Genomic DNA, 24,613 nt, shown 5'->3' on the forward strand with positions numbered 1-24,613 from the left:
TACATAATATTGATATTTATAATTTATTTTACAAACTTATAACATACAAGTATTCTGTACAAATATATTTGATATATTTATATCATTAATTTTAATTCAAATTACAAAACTATATCATTTTGCTATCAATACACTTATAATCCAATATTTAATAATTTAACATTTCTTATAAAAATAAAATTTAAACAATTCAATAGGATATAAGTAGGACATAGGTGAGAATTTAATTTGAGATTACCTATAATCAAAGAAAATAACATTACAAAAAACTGCATTCACTGTTAATATTATTTTACAATTCAAAATAATATGTTAGGCTGACTAGCGATTAGCTGGTTATATGGATTTTTAGGCTGTTTTTTCCGTCTGATGGTGCTTAATATTTTTTTCATTAAAGTTGACTCAGCAAACGTCTTAAAAAATATAATAAAACAATACAGTTAAAACTATTGTATGACTATATTTTTAGAGTAGAGTTAATGATATTATAAACAATAAATATTTACCTCAATATTGATAGCCAGATAAAGATTTAAAATTGGAAAAGCAAGTAGCGTAATTAGAAAAAGGCGCTGTGCTTGTTCATCGCGTGAATTTTTCAGATTGACCATGTCAAATATGTCTGTAAATATAGAGTATCTAGTGGTTTGCAACATCAGTGTAAATAAAGTCAATACTACAATGACAATCGTGAAAGATACTAAAAAAATATATTATACATTTAAATAAATGGAATGAGAAAATAAAACGTTTAGTATAATATGCTTACAATTTTTGTAAAATGGTTTTCGATGAGGATACCCCTTGTTCAATACAAATGCTAAAATAATATACTGGTATGAACTAGTTAAAAACAAAGTAGTATTTTCCCAACATGAAATTACATCATTGTCAGACCATGCAGGTCTTGTAGGAACATACCTATAAAAAAAAACATGATATTTATGTGACAAAAAATAGAATTATTTTTTTTATTAAACATAAAAATAATTATTGGATCTTTGTTGGAAAACATTGGTAGGTAAGGACAAGGCAACCTTTAAAAAAATGTATTTTAGTTATCTATGTATATTATATTATGTCCTAGAATTGGAAGATACTATAAATCATTGGACATGGGTTACATAATAAGTTTTTAATAATTTATTACGTATACGAGACAGAATATAGACCTTCAAATTAATATTATTCTTTTACAATTCCAAAAATTATTTTTAATAAAAAACTGTTATTAATCTAATAATTACTTCCATATTAGACACATTTTTTAGTATTTAAGTTTATGAAACAAAATGTATTAATATTGAAACCTAATAGTAACTAATAAGTCATTACTATTCTTGTACTTAACAGTCAACTTCACTTTTTTATTCACAAAATAAATAAATAAATAGTTGATTTATCAATATAATTATATATACATATACAATACCTACCCAAGTCCAAAATATATTTTTGTTATTGATTAGTGATTTACATAATTTGATGCAATAATCTACACTAATTAGTAAAAAGTTGACATAATATATCATAGAAAAATGTTAATTGAAAAAGGAGGTTAATAACAATTGTTATTAATTCATTATGGTACAAGTGATTAACATTATGTTTTATTTTAAGTTTTTAACAAATTTTTAGTAAGTAATAAAATATTTTATAATTAAAATACAATACAAAAATACTTGCCAATCTTGTAGTTCTAAATAATATAGTGACCCTATTTGTATCAAAGCACAAACCATCAACTGCAAAAATAGTGGTATTAAGTTTTTTGGAGTCAGAATTTTAGACAGAGGACGATGAGGATGAACTTTGTCAGTAGGTTCAATATCACCCATTACAATAGCTAATGATGTAGTAAGAATAAAATCAAAATATAAAAATTGAAAATTTCCTAACATAATACCTTTCTGAAAATATAAAAAAAACAAAATTATTTTAGTATAAACAAATGCTTGCTTAATATTTTACAAATAATAGTGATTATTTTGTACCTACGCTGTAAAGTAAAACTAATGTAATAAATTGTATTAAGCTGTAGCATGTCATATATTTAAATATTCCAAAACTAGTCACTAGAGCACATCGCCCTTCTCGTATTACTTTAGTAACACATGAGACATTAGTTATTTGAGATGTAAATGGCGCTGCTATAGAAGCTTCAGCTTGTGATAATGATATGCCAACATGAGCTACTTTTAATGCCTATAAAAAATAAACAGTGATTAATATTAATATTTTTTATGTTGATTTAATAAAAAATGTAAACATACCCCAGCATCATTTGCTCCATCCCCACACATAGCTGTCACATAGCCCATATTTTGAAAACACTCCACAAGTTTCATTTTTTGCTCTGGTAACATTCGTCCAAACACAAGCCCTTTAGAGACAACATAAGGCAACGAATTCGGGAAATCTGACTCCAAAACAGACCATGACCTCCCGTCAATTGCATAATATACCTTTTCGTCTTGCAACTATAAATAAACACATTACATATTTTTAAAGAAAAATCAATAAAAATGAATAAAGTTTTCAGTATTTTGAATAATTACATCCAAGTTATGTCCTAAAGTAGGCTCAAGTTTAATTTCAGCTTTATTTAGTTCAGTACTAGGCGTTGCTGTTAGCACTGCAATATTGATGTTGGATGGTATCATAGAACACTCTCTTGCAACACTTAATCCAGTATATAAATTATCCCCTAGAAAAAAAAAAAATTAAATTTTTTAAGAATTAATAAATTTAATAAAAAAAGTTAGTTCAAAGTAAACTAATTAATATATCAATCAAATATTAATAACCTATATGAATATATAAAAATAAAAATAAATTATGTTTATACAAAACTAAAGTGTTTACAATGTCATGTCATATTTTACGCATCTATAAAAAATTATAAATAATTATAATTTTATGCAAAACCTTAAATAAATTTTAACTATTTTTATGTAAATTAATGATTAACCTAACCGTTTACCAAGAGTATTAATTGAATATTGTATTGTTCTCAAGTAAAATGATCTCTAGAATTAACAAATTAATTCAATTTTCTTCAGTGCATACTAATACAAATACATTTTTTTATCTACTTAACTGTAGGTATATGCTTACCTGTAACCATAACACACTTTATGTTCGCTGTTCTCAATTGTTTAATTACATTAGAAGATTGTGGTTTAAGTTTATTTTGCATGACAAGAAATCCAAGAAAAATTAAATTGCATTGAACCTTAAAAAAAATATTTTAAAATGTATTATTATTACACAAATTGTTTATGAAATAAATACAATGATTTACATCTTCTAATTTAAGATGGTATAAAGATTTCCAATTAACTTTTTTTGGCAAATTTTTGTATGCCAATGCTAATACTCGGTACCCAGATGAACCAAATTCTTCCAAAACAGAAAAAATATTTGTAGGAACTGAAAAAAGAAAATAATACATATAAATAAATAATACAAAAATAAAACTAATTATTTTTATTATCTTTAAATTACCTGTTTCTTTTAAACAATTTTGGATAATTTTTTCTGGAGCGCCTTTACAGTATGCTGTGTAACCTCGAGTACCAAATACTTGACCAATAACACACATACTTTGTGTTTTTGAATTAAATGGAAATTGATGAACAATACCAATTTCAACTGGCACCTATTAAATTAAATATTTATGTTATGATTACAAATAATTATTTTAAATTATTATTCTGACATTTTCTTACTTCACCCGAGTATAATTTTTTAGATGGTCTAACTATGGAAGGTAATAAGTTATCAAATCTTGAATTATCTGCCCCCGGTTCTTCCAATTCCTAAAACAAAAAAGTATTAGTTACATATAGATTTTGAATCAGTTTATTTTATTGAACAATATAATTCAATTATACAAGAGCAAATTGTTTTTACCCAATTAGTAGCATTAAACATGCTCAAATCTAATGGATCTCCAGCTAGTGATCCGTTTATGTGAGTTAATGAATGACAAGATGCTATTGTAGCAATTATTGGTGACCTGATATCTATTTGAGATAAGTCTTTCACTAAGTTATTATAAATATTTGTAACAGATTTTAGACCATCATAAGGTAATAAACCAAAAAAGTGCAATCCGTCTTCAGTTAAAGTACCAGTCTAAAAAATCAAAAATATATTGGTTATCTAGGTTGTAATTTAATTTGCATCATACTAAAATATTGAATTATGTATATAAAAATTATTTTTTTGGTTAAAATAAATTAGAAAATTAATAATTACATTTGAAAAAATAATTCTGAACCAAACGCAAGCTTTAATTTATCTAAAAATTATTAAAAACGATAGTATTTACTTTAATTATAATAAATTGTTGAAGACAGACTTGATGTGTCAAGTTATACTACATATAACTTATTTCAACAAAAAGTTTCTTATGATATAAAATTTGATAAAAAAATATTTTATTTTATTAAATAGTATTCACTCTCACTTAGGTATTTATTAAGGGGATTACCTGGTGATCATCTGTTTTTTATCTAACATATGAGTGACTTAGGATTTAGACGTGTTCTTTGCCAAACGTCCTGATTAATATAGTAAAGCATTAAACATTTTTAAAACAGATTTGAAGTCAAGTCTACTTGTGATCAAAATTCCCATATTTTTGATATAATCTCCCAAATTCCAAAAATCGTTATTTTAAAAAAGAGTAATTAAAAAATGGTAAAATTTCATCTTTGATAATGTTAAAACAAAAAAATCAAAAATGTAGAAAAGTCGATCTCAAGAAGATTTGACGAAAAATTCAAATCTATTTTTATAATTTTTATTGTTTCATAATATCAATCAGGACAATAAGCAAAAAGCAAGTCTAAAATCCTATATTACCAGTGTTAGATAAAAACAGGAAATCACCGGGTAGAATCCCCTTAAGTCAATTATTTATTTTTTGATTTAACTATAAAGGATCAATTAAACTTTTTGAATATATAATATAACTTTACAAACAATTTGATAAGAAATAAAATATTTTAATATTTTTGTATTTACCAAATTTTTATAGAAATTTAACTAATTTTTTTTCATATAATTTATTTAAATTTAATATATGTTAGTTTAACAACAAAATTAACAAACCGAAATTGGATAAATTGTAATTTTTATTTAGAAAATTTACCTTATCAAAACAAACTAGCTTTATTTTACCAGCAACATTAATACGGGTTTGACATGTGCAATATATTTTAAGGCGTTTTAGACGTTTCATAGAATGCACAATACCAATTGTCATAGCAGCTGGTAATGCAGGGGGAACGACCACAGTGTAAATGTCCAGGCTTCTTATGACAATGTACTCTATAGAAGCCTATTACAAAAAATATCAAAAATGGATATTTGTAAATATATTAATTATAAAACAAAAATAAATTTAACAATTAATTGAATATTATTGATATACTAATTTAGTGATTTATCTCATTAAAATTACTTAGGAATATTAATACATACATCTCTTATAACATACAAATAGGCACAGTACAGCATTCCAACAGTAGCAACAACAAACATGATTAAAACAAATTTTATGGAGTCCAAATAAAATTCAAAATCCATATCCTTTGGAAACATAATTGAACGTATCAAATTCCCTTTAGCTGTAGAACTTCCAGTCCTAACCACTAGAGCTAACACCTATAAATTAAATAAACTTTATTAAATTTGTATTGTATATGTTAAGCAAATAAGTAATAAATAGTTCATATTGATTCCCATACTTGAGCTCCAGCGTAAAATCTTGATTGCAAAATTCTGGTTCCACAGTACAATGTATGATGTTTATGTGAGGAACTACTATAGCAAAATTCTTCAATTGATGAAGGAGGACTTTTTGTTATTGGCTCACTTTCTCCTAAATAAACAATATTCTCAGTTTAGATATTATGATTAATAGAATAAATATTTCAATAAAATTCATAAGAATTTAAGGTTAGTACCTATTGAATAATACTCATACTAGGTATATAATATATGTTATTAAATTAAGGTATAACAACTTATTTAAAAAAAATATGGTAACTGTTAAGTCTTGTAAAAAACTTTAATAGTGCATATAAATTATAATCTTATTCTAATGCAAGTACAAACCTGTTAAAAGACTTTCGTCGACAATACAATTACCAGATAACAATAAAGCATCACAAGCAATATTGCAACCACCGGGTGGTATTATAATTACATCTCCAGGCACTAAGAATTGAGCTTTGACTTTTACACTTCCTACACAAAAAAAAAAAAATAAATAAAACATAGTAATCTATTGATTTATTAAGTGTACACAGAAAATAATATAATATGTTATATTGATAATTATTTATTACCTAGTTATAAAAATATAAAAATTATTATTATTAAAAATAAGATATTATAAGATAAATACAAATTATCTATATATCTAGGTATTACTTTTATTAAATGTGCTCCCTCCTCCCCTTGGAAAATTTCTGGATTAGCTCCTGACTGTATTAGGTACAGATTTATTTATACATAATTAAATAAATATGAATAAAACAATAATTAGTATAATTTAATTAAAATTTTTTATTTATTAATCATCGGCAATATAGCACAAACATATTATTATGTGCATTTTATCTCGTAAACTATTGACAATTTAATAAATAATATTGTACTGCAAGCTTTAGTTGTTGGCAACAGATAGAATCAGAATGTATACAAACAAAATACAACCTATATACTTAATTATTAGATAAACTCACCTTCATCTCTTCTTAGGACAGTGTAAATATCATTATTATTAGTTTCTACAGTTTCTTTAAGTGATCGACTTTGCTGTAATATATTAATAAAATATTTAGTATTAATTTTAATTTATCATTGAACATTTATGGAATCCAAACTATTAATAGATAAGTCAGACATATTTATCACTCAAAGTCATTACATGGGATAAATTATTAAAACAGGTAGAGGCTAAAACATAAAGATATAAAATTTATGTAGTAATCAATTTAAAAATGAAAGCAAAATGAATAAATAATAATCAAATTTTGAGTAATTAAATTTTAAATATACTTAATACATGAATGGTTAATAAATTATAATATATTGTTGTACAAAAAAAAATAAAATCATATTTTCTTGTATAAGTTAGATGTATGTCTAAATTATAAAAATCTTATTCATAAAGAAATACCAGATATATCAGGTTTAAATATTTAGCACTTATTTAAGATACCTAGTCTCAATCGCAATAATAATCAAAATATATTAATAAATTCATAGGGTCATGTAATATTTAAAGTTAGGCAGGATTTGTATACAAAAATATTGTAAAAGTACATATTAATAATATATTTGTATAATTCAATGGAATAGCCAGGAAGGTTGGAAAGAACTGTAGCCTTTTCCTAAATGTCAAGAAAATTATAAAATGCTTTCAATGTTTTGTGAATGTATGACATAATGAGATGTAACTATGTATTCAAATTGTAATTTGCATGAAGATCGTAGCAGCAATAGTCTTAAGTATTTTATACTCATAGCACAAAATCTTACAAGGAATCCTAAATTAATCATCTTCTATATTAAAAATTATCAGTCAATTTATGGAGGAGGAGACATAGCAAAATTTTAGCAACACCCTATTGATGTTTATAGTAGTTACATGAGTTAAAAAAGAAATGTGAGATATTATGGCGGCATATAGTTGAATATAATAGGTATTAGGTATCATATGTATTTACCTCTGGGATCTGAATAAAAAGAATATGGAAAAAATTTACTCGAAAAAAAGTTTCTGAAAAAAGTAAATGTATAAAAAAATAATTCTATATCCTATTTACTCGTGAAAAGTTTTATCTATATAAATTGTATTTTCAAGTAAATGTTAAATGTAAAAGAAAATACATAGTACATTATTAATTGTACAAAATCTACAGTAATTATTTCAAATGTTTAGTGACCACTTTTCAACACAAAAGGTTTTCAGAATATAACTACTTAGTACTTATTATTTTATTATAGTTTGGATAACACAATATTCAACAATAATCTACAAATAGAAGTATGAGTACAAAATATTCAAACCGTTTTCAACTGATATAATGAAGTTCCAATAGAAAAAGCTGAACTAATTAATACACATACAGCATAATATTCATAGTCATCAAAAAACCATAGACATATACTAAATATTTGGAAGACGTAAAATGGATTCAACACTTCAGCAAAAAATAGTTTCCAGTAAGAATGTACTTCCACAATCACTTCATTCTTGCCAAAAAGTTCTAATCTAAATAAAAATTAAATTTAAAAATACATATTTATTTATATATTAAAATGTTTACAAAAAAACATTGTGTATACACCTATTTTTTTTATAACATTGTGTACTGTAAAGTCAAATTCAATAATTGATATCACAATGAAATATATTATTATTAGTTACCACGAAAAAATTTAAAATAATTTGTTTAAAAATATATTACTAAAAATTGATTAATTAATAAATTGAAGGTAATAAAAAAAAATGTTTCAATGGTTTGGGAATCACTTGTAAGTAATTAATAATTTTGTCATTCCCTTACAGTATATTAGAACATTTAGAACGTATATAATGCAAGAACCACGGTTAATATTAGTAATTTGGGTTCAAGTTAATATCCAATTGTAGTTATCCAATTTTCGACTTAATCCTTAGGTCTTAATAGTTAATTTACTATGTACATAATATTTGGTATTTTAGTATTTTAATGCTTGTTATAAGATTATATATGCATTTATTTGGCTTCCGTCGAAGTTTATATAGGTATTATCGAAGATATTCTTATAATAATAAAATATATACAAAATATAGTATATTATTAAATTTTGTACTATTTTGTTGTTAATACAAATTGTATTGTAATTAATAATTAATAATACCGATGATTTTGATGTTTGTGATGTGCAATATTAGTATTTATACATCAACAAATATGTTCAATTATTTTTTCAAAATTAATAATCAGATTTCCGATCAAAATAAACACTAACGTATAATTTATATAATCAATAAAATAAAAGATATTTATTATTATATTTATAGAAATATTATAGTCGATAGGATATATGTAAATATTACGTGTTTTACAATGATTAATCATACGACAAATTTACTGATATATCACAGAATTATAGAATTAAAATTACGTTTATCTATATGAAAGTAGTCGGACGTGGACGTGAAATTGTGACTAATTTGTATTGTGTGTGTTGCGTTTATTTATTTATTATTCAATATATTCATGAAAAAAAAATGTAATTAAAAAATTTTACGATAGAACATCAAAATTAAAATGTTGATCTCTATGAACAAACAATGCTATTTAGGTAGTTCGGTGTTTACGTACTGGTTTGTATATTCATCAGATGTGAGACCATGACACTTTTCTAACAAATTTGATAGTGTAGTTGTTCCATTATCAAGACCTTGTAGAAATTTGAATACATTTTCATTCTCATCCCATATATATTTTAATAATTGATGTTTAAAATATCTTACGGTTTTTCTTTTTCCGTTTGAGTCTTTTATTATTGAAATGTGAACATCATAAATGGCATCACTATTATTGGCATCCTATAAATAATAAAAACGTATCAACATAAATAGTATATGATATTGAAGCAAAAAGCCTATTCAATTTTGAGATAAATATAATTTTGAAATTGATTACATTTATATAGGTAGTAATAATATTTTCAGAAAAATCACTTTTTTGCTGTGAAATGAATTCTGCGGTATTATATAATATAAAATCTGAAATCATTATATATTAGAATGCTATATTGACATAATGATATATTCTAATACAATTATTTCAATTCAAAATACTAACAATTTGTTTTGTAATAATAATTAGGTTATAAATAATATTATTTATTTTTAAATAATTGCTTATATTAATCTTAGCATTAACGTAAATTTGGTGGGAACAAAATAATATTATGTTTTGAATTTTTTTTAATAGGTTCATAATATGGAAAATATATAAATATAATGTATTTATATATTAATAATATATATATATATTATGTATGTATAATGTATATTGTATACGTAAATAAATAAATTAGTTATTGAAGAGTTGGTTTAGTTATAATAAAATTTATATAATTTTTAATAATAGATATTTATTTATTTAAAAAACAACTAATCCACACGGCGTTGACCGTGACAAATTAAATTATCGTGATAAAAAAATTAGGTAATATTATATCCTAAATAATATTTTAAATTACAAATAATTTATATTTAAATACAATTGTTATATCACTTAGTTTACACGAACATTTACTAAATTTAGTAGTGAACAGTAGTTCCACAGTCTTTAATTAATGTATTTTTATTTTCGAATCAGAATCCAAAACAAATCTATGTACATGATTTAGGCGATTACGATTACCGATGAGTACGGAAAATAGACTATCATAATTTTATGTTATTTTATATTATTTATTAATATTAATATTTAAAATGATTTTGTTAAAAAAATAACTAAGCTTAGGTATTAAAAAGTTTTTAATTAAAATTAAAATTTATAAAGAAAAAAAATAGAAAGGGGTATAATGACTACAATAACAATTTAAGTACTCAATCCGGTACTCAAGTATAAAGTATAAAAAAGATTTTGATGTATCAAAAAGTAAAAACGTGTACAGTTAACCTATATGCAGCTATCAACAAAAAATTATGGTTTGTGATGTTTGGTACTTAGTAATTAGTATTTATAATACCAATACTATTAATGTTACGATAATAATTATTAGGTATTTGATAAATTACGTAACATTGGTTCTTTTTCCTAGGTTTTGCCTACTGGAATAATGTAAATATAACATAAAGTATATCCTTATATTAGTTATTACATTTAATTTTTTAAATTTGAACACAATGTAACTTTGCAATAAGTGTCATAATCATTTTTTATACTATCATTAAAATATATTAAACATTTTGACATAATATATATATATATAAATTATATATATATTTATTAGAATTTAAAATTGTAATGGGCGTAAACGATGTTACAAAAAAAAAATAATTAATATATTAATATATTTTTTGAGAACTACTGAACTTAGATCCATCAAATTTTAATGATAACGATTTACTAATTTCATCTTATCTCACCTCGTATAGTCTCTATATTATATTACGTAGGTAGATTACAAGTTAAGCGTCAAAATAATTTATTAAATTAGGTATAATATTTAATTAAATATATAGTATAAACAGTATAATTATAGGTACAGTATTTATTATCACGAACTTCATTCGTTTAGCGTTAAATAAATTAAATTAAATACAAAGTAGAAAAATTGGAATATATTATTAATTATAAGCTTTACAATACGAAAAGGAGAATTGTTTGTAAAGTTCCACCACGTAATGCCATTAGGGTGAAAACGAATCGCACTCGAGTGTATAATTTTATTGATGTACCTATTGTACCTATTATACTTCTGGAGTTCTACGTTTTATACTATGTAGTATTATTTTAAGATAAAATTCAAAAAATTATTTTATTGCACATAGTAAAATTATTATGAATTTAGTATGCACTTAACATAAATGAAAAAATATCAACTCAACAGATTAATACTAATTACTAAATGTTAATTATAATAAATTAATAATAATTTTAAAATTTAATGAATAATAAAAATAAATAAATAACACAGAGCAATTTGTTTTAATTTTTTTTTCACTATAATTAAAGTAGTTTTGTAGGTTATTAGTGGTAATTATTAGTTGAAATTACAACAGATTACTAAGTTAATGTAATATTATGAAATATGGAGTGTACTATAAATTATTATTTCTTGTTTATTAACTTATGGTTATTATAATAAAAGTAAAAAATTGTTTTGTACCTACGGTATAAAAAACATATTATATGTACTGTATACAACTTTTCTACACGATTTTGTCCAACCCTGAATGCAATTTTAAAATACCTATACACCAAATACGCAATGATAAATTTCATAAAAATTATTAATTAGCATAATAGGCCTTCGTGGTTACTCGCTATCACTTCAATATTTTCAACACTATACAAAAACATGCCATAAAATCAGTTTAATAATTAGTTTAAAAATCAATCAATAATTTTTCGGTATTGTTGTTGCAGAATCGTCAATCGACTGAATGAAGCTTTCGTCAGCGTTCAAGTTAAAGTGCCGGATAACGAGTATATATTATTATAAAGAACATATGTCAAAAATAGTGTGGTATGACACAGTAGATATGAATTTATGATAATGGTTAGGTGGTATATGCTATTTTCAAGCAAACATAATACAGCATTATATTTCTTTAATTTTATCTTGAAATTAAATATTTTCAACTATAAAAATTAAAAATTAATTATGTCCACGCATAGTAAAGTTTTAAGTTGATAACATAAATTAAAAAAACAGGGCCTCTTCACATGATTCGAGCTTTAACTATGTATTTAATATAATATATATGATGAAATTGAATCCAATTCCTTTTAAATCATATAAAAGCTAAACACATATAACTACCTATGCAAGTAATAACTTATATTAGTATAAAATTCGATATGTAGGTACAACTATAACGATAGTAATGTTAAAAATAATGATCCGTCTATTATATTATGTTCAGTATAGGTACCTACTATATAATACATTACTATGTATATACAGGTTTTTTGAAAGAACACGTCTTTTTCGTGGCGTCCATTAAACTCGGTGAGAAGACTCAAGTAGCTCATTTAGACATTCCATGGGTGTCTTTAAAGAAACCCTGACAAGTGGGTAAAAGGAATAAAAAGGGCGTTGATCGGTGGAGGAAAACCGGATATTATTAAACTAGTCGACCGGTTATTCATTGAGGAATAAAATAATCATTTATAATAATGTGTAAACAACAGATTTAACTATATTTTTTTCCCCTTAAGCCACATGGCCAAATTTCTAATAGATTTTAAATACATAATAATATGCATACTCGGTAGGGATATTAATTCCTACTTCATTTGAGACTACGGTGCAATTAATGCAATATTTCAAGACTGAGTTTAACTAACAATACAATTATGAATTTAATATACCTAAGAATTTTATTACCTATTTACTGCATTTCTGGGCTATCTCAAGCTTATACATGAAATGTGTATTAAAGAGCATTAATTTTTATGATGCGTACTTGAATGTAATTATTTAAAATATGTTACTTACTGATTTAAATATCGATTAAATTTAACTCAGGTAAATAACTTTTCTATTACACTCGAAATTTAATAGATAAAGTTAAATTAAATTTGAGACACAAAAATGTAAGGAGAATGTTAAAGTCAAAAATACTAATTAAAATATTTTAAAATATATTCCATTTATTAATTTGCTAAAAGTATTTAATCAAACTTTTATTTAATACCCAAAAGTTATTGTATTTAAATTTAAAATAATTCAATAGTAATAAACGTATCGAGATATTTTTTACAAAATTGAGCTACAAGGAAACTAAAACTGTAATATCTGAGGAGTGAGGATGTAAATATACCAATCAATTTTTCGAATACTTCTTCCAAGTATAACAATAGCATGTAGTATATGTATAGACTATAGGCACCTTATGTTTTATTTATATTATAATAGTATTTTAAATTAGTTGGATTTTTAACTTATTTTGAAACAGTTGAAAGTTTAATAACAATATAATATGTACCTAGGTATATATAGTTTTTTTACAAAACCATTAAGTGACAAAAATATGTAAATAAACAATTGTATCTTATTCTTATGTATTTTTATAGTGGTGCCCAATAAAATGATTTATAATAAAATTACACATATATAAAGTTATCTTGATAGTTAGTTTAACATAATTGTTTAATCAAGTTAAAATGCATAACTTTAATTTAATTTTTAGAAACGTGGGTAAATTTAAACGTATGTTGCACCAACCCAGCCCTTAATGAAAATCATAATTTTTTTTTGCTTAAATATTTAGCGCGTAATTAGCACGTAATTACCATAAATTTTAACGGACCAAAATAAGAATCATCTGAATAATTTTAATATTGTAGTGCCTGGCTAGTATGGGGCCGGGCTGGCGCAACGGTAAAAACACGAGACTGGATTTATCTCATTGAATAATTTCGTGTGAATTTAAATTTTAGTTAGGTTTTTAGCAAATTCATGCTATTACGTGCTTATTATTGCTGTATAATCAAATAATGAATAACTCAATTGTTTCATCTAGGCCGAGTTTGCCAAACGTTGCGTCAGCTTCGCCCACTGTTTTTTTTAGTTTTATGGTAAATCAAACGTCATGCAAATTCTAATTTTGGTCGTACAAATTCATGCTAATTAAAAATTAAATATTTGTATAAAAAAAAATTATGTTTTTAAGTCATGTTATGGAAAAAAATATGTAAATAACTGCATTAAATATAAATGAAATGTGTTAAATATTCGTAGAATACTCGAATGTTATTCTATAGTTCCATACCCAAGATAGTGGTCACTAATGTATTATTAATGATTATTATACACATGAAAATAATATTATTTATAATATATTTTAATAGGGAATCAGTAAAGAGTACTAAACATTTTAAAATTTATACTTAAATTAAAAAACGTGTTTGCTCTTTAATTACTAGAAAAAATTGTCTTTTTTAAAACATTTTAATACCTAGATAAAACTTCTAATCTACAGAGATGCCACGGTAGCAACTTTTTGATATTTTTTTTTCAGAGTACTAAGAATATATTCGTAGAAAAATATCATAACCATAAAACCAAATCATTATGATTTTATTCAAAATTTAAAAATACCAAGATATGTAGTATTTAATCATAACTATTAGGTATATCCGTATATGAATATATTTCCAATGAAAACTATTTTTTTCAATTAAGTAACGTAGAGCTGCTGATTAGTATTTTTACAGCAATATGGTTTGAGTTTATAACCTTTAGGTACCTAATATCTATATAATTCATTAAAATAAACAAGTATGCTAATAATATTATTTATGTTTACATTTTTAATAATTATTTAGATAATAATGTAACTAATTTTAATAATTGAAAACCTTTTTAATAAGATAATTTCTCATAATTTTCAATTAATTTTTTTTTTTTTTGATTTTTACATTATTAAAAAAAAAGTAGTAACCAAACTAAATTTTAACTGTAAAAATAAATAAATTAAATTTTATTTTTTAGTAATTTTAATTATAAAGTATAAGAAGTATTGATCAATAAAAAAAATGTCATAGTATATATAATATTATATAACAGAATAGAATACTTAAGAGTTAAGATATTACACACTGTCACACTATATAATATATCTATTATTGTGTAATTTTTATAATAACTGATTCTAAAGTATGTTAATTGTTAGTGTAAATAAAATTTGTTTGTTTTAAATACTTACAGTAACGAGAACAATATCGGACGTTGATAATGGACAAGGAGTCATAAGTAAATATAATTTTAATTTGACTGACCAATGAATTGCTAAGTATGGCACACCAACCATGCATATTGCAATTATATTAAATATTATTTTTTTCACTTGATTATAAGAATATCCACATTTTATGTCAATGTATTCTACATCTAAATTGTTAATGTGATGAGATGGAAATCCATCATCTATTGGCGAATAGTCTCCACGAGAAGAACAGCAACCTAAAATAAATAACATAATGTAATTATATAACTAATGAATAAATAATTATTTTTACTTGGAGTAAAAACATGTTTAAAAACACGTCTTAAACTCTTAAATTATCAACAGTTTCTTAAAACAAAAAAAAAAAATTATTTATATGCAATTAGAATTACATTCGTGAAATACAGATTATATTATAATAACCAATTATTTATAGAATAAATAATATAAATATTTAAATAAAGTTTTACATAGATCCTGTGAAAAGTATAGAGACTAAGTTTTATAACTAATATTATGTTGTGAGTTATATTTATAAATGTATATGTATTATTTATTTTTAAATGTATTAAATTAGTATAATATTTTAGATATTTTTAGATACTTGTTACACAGCTAAAAAGTTTGAACATTTAATATAATATCCCACATAAGTTGTTTTAAAAGATATGTAAAAATATTTCAAATACTTTGGCACAAATTATTTTTATAAGCATTTGAAGTTCAAATTTTGACAGAATTTGTATTTATACATCATGAAAATGTGTTAATTATTTTACTGTTCAAAGTATAAGAAGTTTAATTTTAATAACTAAAACTTGAAAATTGAATTCAGTTTCTAATAAGTAGTTCATACTGAAACTAAAAAAAAAATAAAAAATATAAAAACATAATTTTTTTATAGACATTTTAAGTACAAATTTGGACAAAATTACATATTTAAACTATAAATGACTATTCCAATTTACAAATCCTAACCTAAATCAAATATAATAGACTATAGAGTATACCTATATTTTATTTAGTATAATACCTTTAGACCTACGCATAACATGGATAAAAGTATAAAACGCATTCATGTAAAATAGTTTTGTTTTATAATTTTTGAGTAAAATAATCACCTATTACATAAATTATAGAAAATTATATTTTTAAGGATTTCACGCTTTATGTTTTATTATTATTTGACTTTGTATAGGTTTTCAAAAATAAAATTTTTTTGTACACTGAAATGAATAGGTATTAAATTATTTTGAGACAATATTTAGACATATCAATATGTTATAGTGTTATATACCTTAAAAAACATTATTCAGTATAATTTTTGTAATGGGTAATTTTACTCTACGATTATTTAAACATTTTAAACCATAAAAGAAAATAATTTTGAATGCATTTTGTCTATGTTACCCTTGGGCTAAAGAGGAAAACAAACAGTGCGTTACCATTTTTATAGTTGCAATTTCATTAAAACTTGATATGTTTGCTAGTTAGAATTTCGCATAGTAAAAATCTCTCATAAAGTTATAAATATAAAATATTTAATATAAATGTTTTTTTTTGAAAATCTCCCCTTTCCTTTAAATAACGTATGCTCCCGTCTTCATGACTAGCGGCTATTGGCTTTTGGTTACGGTTATCTATTAGATAAACTTGACGCTAAAATTAATTCATTGATTCGTAGAATTTATTAATTTGTTCAATTATTAAAAAATCCTAACAAAAGTAATTAAAAATTATAAACATTCGTGCTTCGTAGTATCAGTTATTTGATTATTACATATAATTATGTATAATATTTGTATTATTACAGTATAATATACTATTGGACAACACGAATACGTTCTATAATAAGCTATACACATTACACATTAACACACTGGCACACTGGTCCGTATAACTAATTTCTACTAATTAATAATTAAAGATGTTTCCTATACAAAAATTAGAGGGATAAAAAATTTAATACCTATGGGTATTTTTCTCACACCTATACTATACTTTTTATAAAGTATTATAAAGTATAAACCTAGTCTATAATCAATACTATATGCTAAAATTCTTTAGATTTTATTACCTACATATTTACGCATCCTATAAATACAGTATACACAGTAATATTTGCTGTACCTACTATACAATCTCGAGTATAATCTTTTTAAACTAGGTACTCAGTCTCGTTTTTAGTCTTTGTATTTGCGATTTTTGATACTCTTACCAGTCCTATTTGATACCTACTATTGGTTTTAAATAATACTACAATTTAAATAAATGCTATTACTTGCAGACTGCTATTAATTTATTTCAGATTACAAGTAATATCCAATTTGCATTAAACGATTAATATTAACAAACTCGATTTTTTTCTGAAAACACAAGAGATTCATAAACATTAATTATATAGATAATATTCAGATTTCCTACAATGGTTACACATACGATTTACGATTACCGGAATACGTAGGTATCTATAGTGTATAACGTATAATGTATAACTACTCGTATATAAGTATGTATACATAAACAATAAACATACTTGACGAAAGTGAATGTAATACGTCATAGTGTAATACATTACTATTTCTTCAAACACAATGAGCTAAGTATAAATATTTAGATACTCGGCTATGATTACTAATTATTATTATAGTGTTTCAATCGATACGCAATGACTATAAATAAAAAGTTAACAATAAATCCATAAATGAGACTAAAAAAAATAATAATTAGGTCATGTCCAGTGAAAGGTATACGGGGTCTCGAGCGGAATTGACATTTCAAAACGTTCGTAGATCAATTTAATGAAGATCCAATAACTATAATTTTTCTATTTAGTTCGGTTTAATTAAGAAAAATAAATAATATTAATGAAATCCAAGATATATTTTTTGAAAAATAAATTTTCTAGCCTAAGCAATAAACTATAATTTTGTACTTTCGAGACTTAGAATATACAGCCTTGATAAATCTATGTGTAATTGTTTTTATTATTTCCGGTAAATATAAATTAGAACTTCGTGATTCATCTGTTCCTAAATACACATAATTTCTGTCTTATTGCTAAAAAAATATAAATCGTTTATATGCATTTTTATAATTATAAAAACCTATAGTAAAACAATGTATAATTGTGCAATGATATCGTGTTGAAATTTATTTTTGTCAATTCTAAAACCACTTGCCCCAGACTGTTTCATTTTCTCAATCCACCTAAAAACAAACTTAAGTTTCACTAGCCCATGTCCTATATAAAATGTCAGTGTGCCACCAACATATCCAATAATATTTATACACATACAAGTATGCTACATAGCATTATATTATATGTTACAGTGTTATGTTATGATATTATATACGATATATACATATATAATAATAATTGAAATGCGAAAAGTAGTTCTCCTCCAAAACACGTTTCATTTTACAAGCTCGCAAATTCCCATTGTGTATTTGTTACGACCGTGCCGGTTCGAGGTGAAATATAATGTTTTGTACATATAACGATGGAATTTATAGTAACTGAACGAAGCATATTCACAGAGTTCTTTGTTTATCATTGGGTAGATACAACCACAACTCATTGTTTTGACTTAAAGTATCTCTTCTTTTTTGGGTGCCGGTCTCGGTGTCATACATACACTTATATTTAAAACATTAGCCAACCGACAAAGAGATTTCAAATTACCGACAAACATACTATTATGTATTGGTTTAATATTTCACATACCAACTTTACGACAATTGAGACATGTCCAATTAAATAGACTAATATAATATTGTTAATTCGATAAACTTTAATACATCATGAGGTTAATACGTTCATCTACTTAAGTATATAAATATAACTCACTTAGAACTTAACTAAAAGTAACCCGGGGAAATCACTCTGCTGAATATATTAGATTGTATAGAATGTGCCTGGTCGATTGAGTAGGTCACTGTAATAGATGTCGTAAATTTGAACTCAATAAAAAATCATTGTATACGATTTTCTTATAGAAACCACAACATAAATTGAAGATTGCAGCGTTTTTACCTTTTATAAAGTTGATGTCAGACAAAAAAAAAACCATATATCACAGTAAGACAAATACATACATCATATTATATCGATCTATAGAATCTAAAGCGATGATTTAATTATTCTAATAAGCCGTGATTATAAAATCATTAATACAACTATTAAAATGAATGCCCCATCGAACACGTGGTTTACCATATTATTCATAATCGTTCATAATAGTTTTATGGCCAATATTTACTAGTGTAGTGATTACCTAATTAAATATAAAATCTACGCATTCGTATTTCGTCTAGTCTGTCAACATAATACATTATATGTATATATTGATATTATATAAAATTGAGATAAAAGCAATAAATCAAATCAGCCTTCTGCTTTAAACTAGTAGGTATGATTAAATGTGTAAACAGACTTTGATCTATGGGTGAGCCATAAAAATGTTTTTGTTGAATTTAAATGTATTACAGTTAAAATTATAATATTTAAATATTTAATCAAACGCACGTCGATTATTCAGAAGAAATTCTGAAAATAATCAATGATTTGGTTAGGTAATATAAAAAAAGCATATTATAACATGCATATAACAAAGAATAATAAATTTTTATTTAAATCAACTAGTATAGTTCTACAAATAATCCATACATATTATACATAATATATTACGTCATAAAATTCATTTTATCAAAAAATGGCAAGACCTTCAATTGTTGAATACAAATGTCTAAACATTTTTTAATTTATCCCTAAACTAAAAATTAAACATTGTCATGATTGTAAAATGCAATATAGTTATTGTATAGCGTATAATATAAAAATTAGATACCTAATTTGTTTGAAATATTAAAAAATACTTTACCTTGAATCAATATCGTAGGAATTAAGTAAATATGTTATAAATTATAATTTTATAATACAAATATTGTGCACAAAAATATTTTTTAATAACCTTCTATTTTTCTACATAAGACAATACAATTCAGAGACGGATTTAGGTATACGATATGTGGTGGTCCGTGGGCGGAATGCATTGTGGAGCCCCTTGTACATAAACAAGAAAATATATTATTTTACTTATTAAAATATCATAAAATTATGATGGTCCCTGAGCCCACTCTGCCCTCCCCTAAATCCAGCCCTGATAAATTTAATATTTACGCAAAATCATCAATACAATCGACACACTTTGTAACTAACTTGTTATTACAATCACATATTTAATCCATTATATGTATTACATTATTTTTCACTATTTTGTATTATGATCTATGAATTATTATCCGACTACTTTTTGTTTCGTCTTTTCCCAAAATTATAGTTTAACTTAAACTCAATAAATTATTATCATAATCCTTAATCACTGTGAAGTCACATGAGTACTAATCATTAATGTAGTATACTGTGTAATCCCACATCATTAATTGAGGGCATTAAGATTGAGTAATAACACCCATTAATTTAATTTAAGCCTCAATGCCTCATCACACGTGTTAAACACTTGGTGATGTTAGTATTTACTATTTAGCTGCAGCCAACGTGTAGTTTCTCACTATAAACTAATGTAGGTTCTTAAATAAATAGAAGTAGTATTCATTTTACTATTTAAGTAGGTACATTTAAAAATTAAAAATTAAAATAAAATATCACAAATAAATAATAATAATATTATGTTTAACTTGAATAAATAGTTGTCTTAACTGAAAAATGTTAAACAAAATGATTTTAAACAATTAAAACTTTAAATTTAATTATCTAATATGTCATAAATCATAATACATAGCATACATTTTGTTGTTTTTTTTTATAGAGGTTTATTATATTATGTTTTATATAAAATTATACAATATGTTAAGATAAAAACAATCATTATTATTATAGTTTAATTTTTTTCGATCAACTACACCTTTGTAAATAGATACCTAAATGACGAATGCTAATGTATAAGAATAAATCCATAAAAAGACTTATAACTTACAAGCATTTTGTAAGCCAATAAAATGTATATTTATGTAGGTACATAAATTATAATAAAATGTATTTATTTTGTTACCCAACTACCCAAGACAATTTTCCATAGATTTATTACATATTTTAAAATTTGGGCATTATAAATTTCGTTTTGATACATTTTGTATCAGTTTCTATGGTAGCTGCAGCAAACAGCTAATAAAAAATAACTATTAACATTTATAAAATTACAAGTAAATTGGTACAGTTTACAACTTTGATAAGTTAATTAAATAGTCGTAACTACTCACAAGCCATAACTACGTATTATACGAGTACAATATACCCGCCCATTCGTGTTCTATTGAAAGCATAATGTAATACATAATAGAAAAGATGAAGAACAATTATTTCGTTAATCTGTTGAATTACTGAACGGTTAGGAATATTGTACGTATTGTACGTATTTCGTAACGTAGTGTCCCGTACAACATAATACAGAATAATTACAGGGAAACTTCAGAAGCTATAATATTACGATACCTATGTAATTTACATAAACTTTATTTAAAAACAAACAATGTATTGCTTTTATGTAGCCGTGTAGCCGTGTTGGTAATATACGATACGATATGATTATACGAAATTTTGAAACACGTAAATCATTCAAACACATTACGTAATAGGTGCCCGTTAAATCGGTACCCAACCATAAGGTCGAAACAAAACCGATATCGGACGACGGAATTGCGTCGATCGACTTCCGAGCGACAAATTCAAATTAATCGACATACATCGATAACGACGTCGTAGGAGTATAACTAGGTAAAAAAAAAAAAAAAATTCACACCACGACATGTCAAGTGAAATCTCTTGCATAATATAATAACGACATGCTCGCGCCGACCGCACAACATAATATTAATATATTATTATATTATAATAACACCTAACGTCGTCATACTATACAGTTATTATTATTATTACTACTATTATTGTAACGAACTATACTATTAATATAAAATAATAGGTATAATAGGTATATGCTTACCAAAACACAGGACCATGGTGATGGTCGCTACTGGCGGTCGGTCGGTAAAGTTTTCGGCGGCGACGGCTTTTACGATGATCGATTTAGTATAATATAGGAGCCAGGAGGTATAGGTATTTATCATTCGATTCGGTCGTCGTCGTCAGCGGACGGACGGCCGGCCGACCTCGTGTACGCTCATCGTCACGTCCGTGTGCAATACTGCCCGGAACGTGGCTGCTTGAACCGCTTATTAGACGCGGCGTCGTGCTCGTTATCGCGGTCGAACCACGACGGTTTAACCGATATATTAAATACGGCGGCGGTGGCGTAACGGTCGGCAACGGAATAAATAACGTTAGGCCAGCTTATCTTCGGCGTACACGGTACATGCGCGCGGTGCGTGCGTCGCCGTACGATAATGTGTTTATATTTTTAATTTTTTAATACGATTAAATATACGCACCGTACATTCGTTTTCGCCTTATCGTCGGACGACAACGTTTTCGCATTTGTCCGTGCACCGTCAATGTCGTACGACTGTGGAATTATTGTTAATAATAATAATAATAACAACAACAACGCCCGACCGGCTTTGTGCCGCCGTAGTCTTCTCCGACACTGAGACAGCTGCTGCTCGCCGCCGTCTGGTACTCCCACTCCCCGCCGCCGTAGATCTTGAGTTTTTATCGTTGTTATTGTTGTTGTTGGTCCACGTGTTTTTGTTTACCGTGCGGCAGCCCCGTGATCGAGATTCGAGATCGGCTGGTACTGCGCGAGTCGAGCAAGTGATTGTCACATGATATGCGCGGTAGTAGTGGTATTCGGGTGGTCGGGGTGGCGGGACCAGGTTGGTACGCGTTCACCCGTTCACGAACCGGTGTGCGCATCGGCAGCGTTCACTCGTCTTCGCCCCGGTCGAACACGGCAATCACTGGAATAGTTGTAGAATCGCCCGACGGAGAAACGACATATTATTATTTTTACGATGCTTTTATACGATTAGTAGCACATCGTAATATTATTATTATTATTTTGGTTGTTACGACTTACGGAACTCTACACCATTATTATCTATCACTCGACAGTCTTTCCATCTCTCTATCACTGGTCGTTTAATACGTCGCAATGTGTTAGAGCAGAAGACATAAATACGATATATTATATCGGCACAAAATATGCAAATACTTATGCGATTCAAAACCTTAAAATGTACACAAAAAAAAAATGTTTTTCTAGCTACTAAATTAATAAATATTAAAAAACATCTGAAATAGGAATGACGATAAAATAAGTTATGGACATTATGCCCAATTGGTAGGTAGGTACGTGTGAAACTGTGATCACTCGAATACTCATCGCACCGCTACCATTACGGCAGTGCGTATAAGGGCTTTCTAATGATAAAATGGCATAAAAGCTGAATGTAATTTCTATAAACCTTATGTAAAAGAAAATGTAAAAAAATAGCGAAAAAAGCGAAATATGGCTCATAAAGTAAATATTACCTTAATATGTAAAAGTATGCAATATATTACTATAGATTTGTATTTATACATTGCAAATGTTAGAAGCTCCCAGCTATAGAGAAACATAATAGCAATAATTTATATGTATTGTTTATATTTATAGATTGATTTTTTAATTTCTTAAAACATTACTAATCTTCCGCGAGTATGTCAAATTTTTAAAGATAAAGTACGTCACAACCAATCAGTCGTTTGAAGTGGGATATTAATTAAATGATACTTAATAAGTGCGTAAAAGCATCATATCTAATATCAATCGTGTATTTATGAACAAAGTTTCTATAATAAAAAAAAATTATACTAATAATAAAACGTACCTATAACAGTGGCGTAGCCAAGGAGGGAAGTTAAGAGGACAATAGTCCCTCACCATGGGCTGTGATTTTGTATATAAACTATTTAGTATTAACACTAGGCGAGGATTACATATGTGTAAACCACAATTTAAGATTTCTTAAATCGTGGCGTAAGTATACAATAATATTTTAAATAATGTTATAATGCAATAATATTTTCAATAGTATTGAAAATTGTTATGTTATCGTATAAACTTGATTATAATATGTTCATGGTGAACACTAAGATGTATAAAA

At 25.4% G+C, this 24,613-nt stretch overlaps 1 protein-coding gene across 3 annotated transcripts; it reads right to left on the reverse strand.

Moving 5' to 3' along the window:
* Nucleotides 1–23,362, reverse strand: LOC114125103 (polyamine-transporting ATPase 13A3-like). Of its 3 annotated transcripts, XM_050206152.1 has the most exons (22): nt 22,513–23,276; nt 15,470–15,726; nt 9,720–9,802; nt 9,396–9,622; nt 8,092–8,296; nt 6,762–6,834; nt 6,130–6,261; nt 5,760–5,893; nt 5,494–5,676; nt 5,162–5,350; nt 3,916–4,140; nt 3,732–3,821; nt 3,508–3,661; nt 3,305–3,432; nt 3,118–3,235; nt 2,559–2,707; nt 2,274–2,480; nt 1,999–2,205; nt 1,687–1,910; nt 770–921; nt 507–700; nt 1–413 (listed from the first exon to the last, which is right to left on the reverse strand). In XM_050206152.1, the coding sequence occupies exons 2-22, from the start codon at nt 15,576–15,578 to the stop codon at nt 300–302; spliced, it is 3,297 nt and encodes a 1,098-aa protein (XP_050062109.1). In that variant the 5' UTR covers nt 15,579–15,726; nt 22,513–23,276; the 3' UTR covers nt 1–299. The 3 variants fall into 3 exon arrangements, with proteins under 3 accessions (XP_050062109.1, XP_027844399.2, XP_027844400.2); XM_027988598.2 differs by lacking the exon at nt 9,720–9,802; XM_027988599.2 differs by lacking the exons at nt 1–413; nt 507–700; nt 770–921; nt 9,720–9,802 and having other exon boundaries at nt 1,723–1,910; nt 1,995–2,205; nt 22,513–23,362.
* Nucleotides 23,363–24,613: the final 1,251 nt, after the last annotated feature.

Source organism: Aphis gossypii, chromosome X, assembly GCF_020184175.1.
Source record: "Aphis gossypii isolate Hap1 chromosome X, ASM2018417v2, whole genome shotgun sequence".
NCBI lineage: Eukaryota > Metazoa > Arthropoda > Insecta > Hemiptera > Aphididae > Aphis > Aphis gossypii.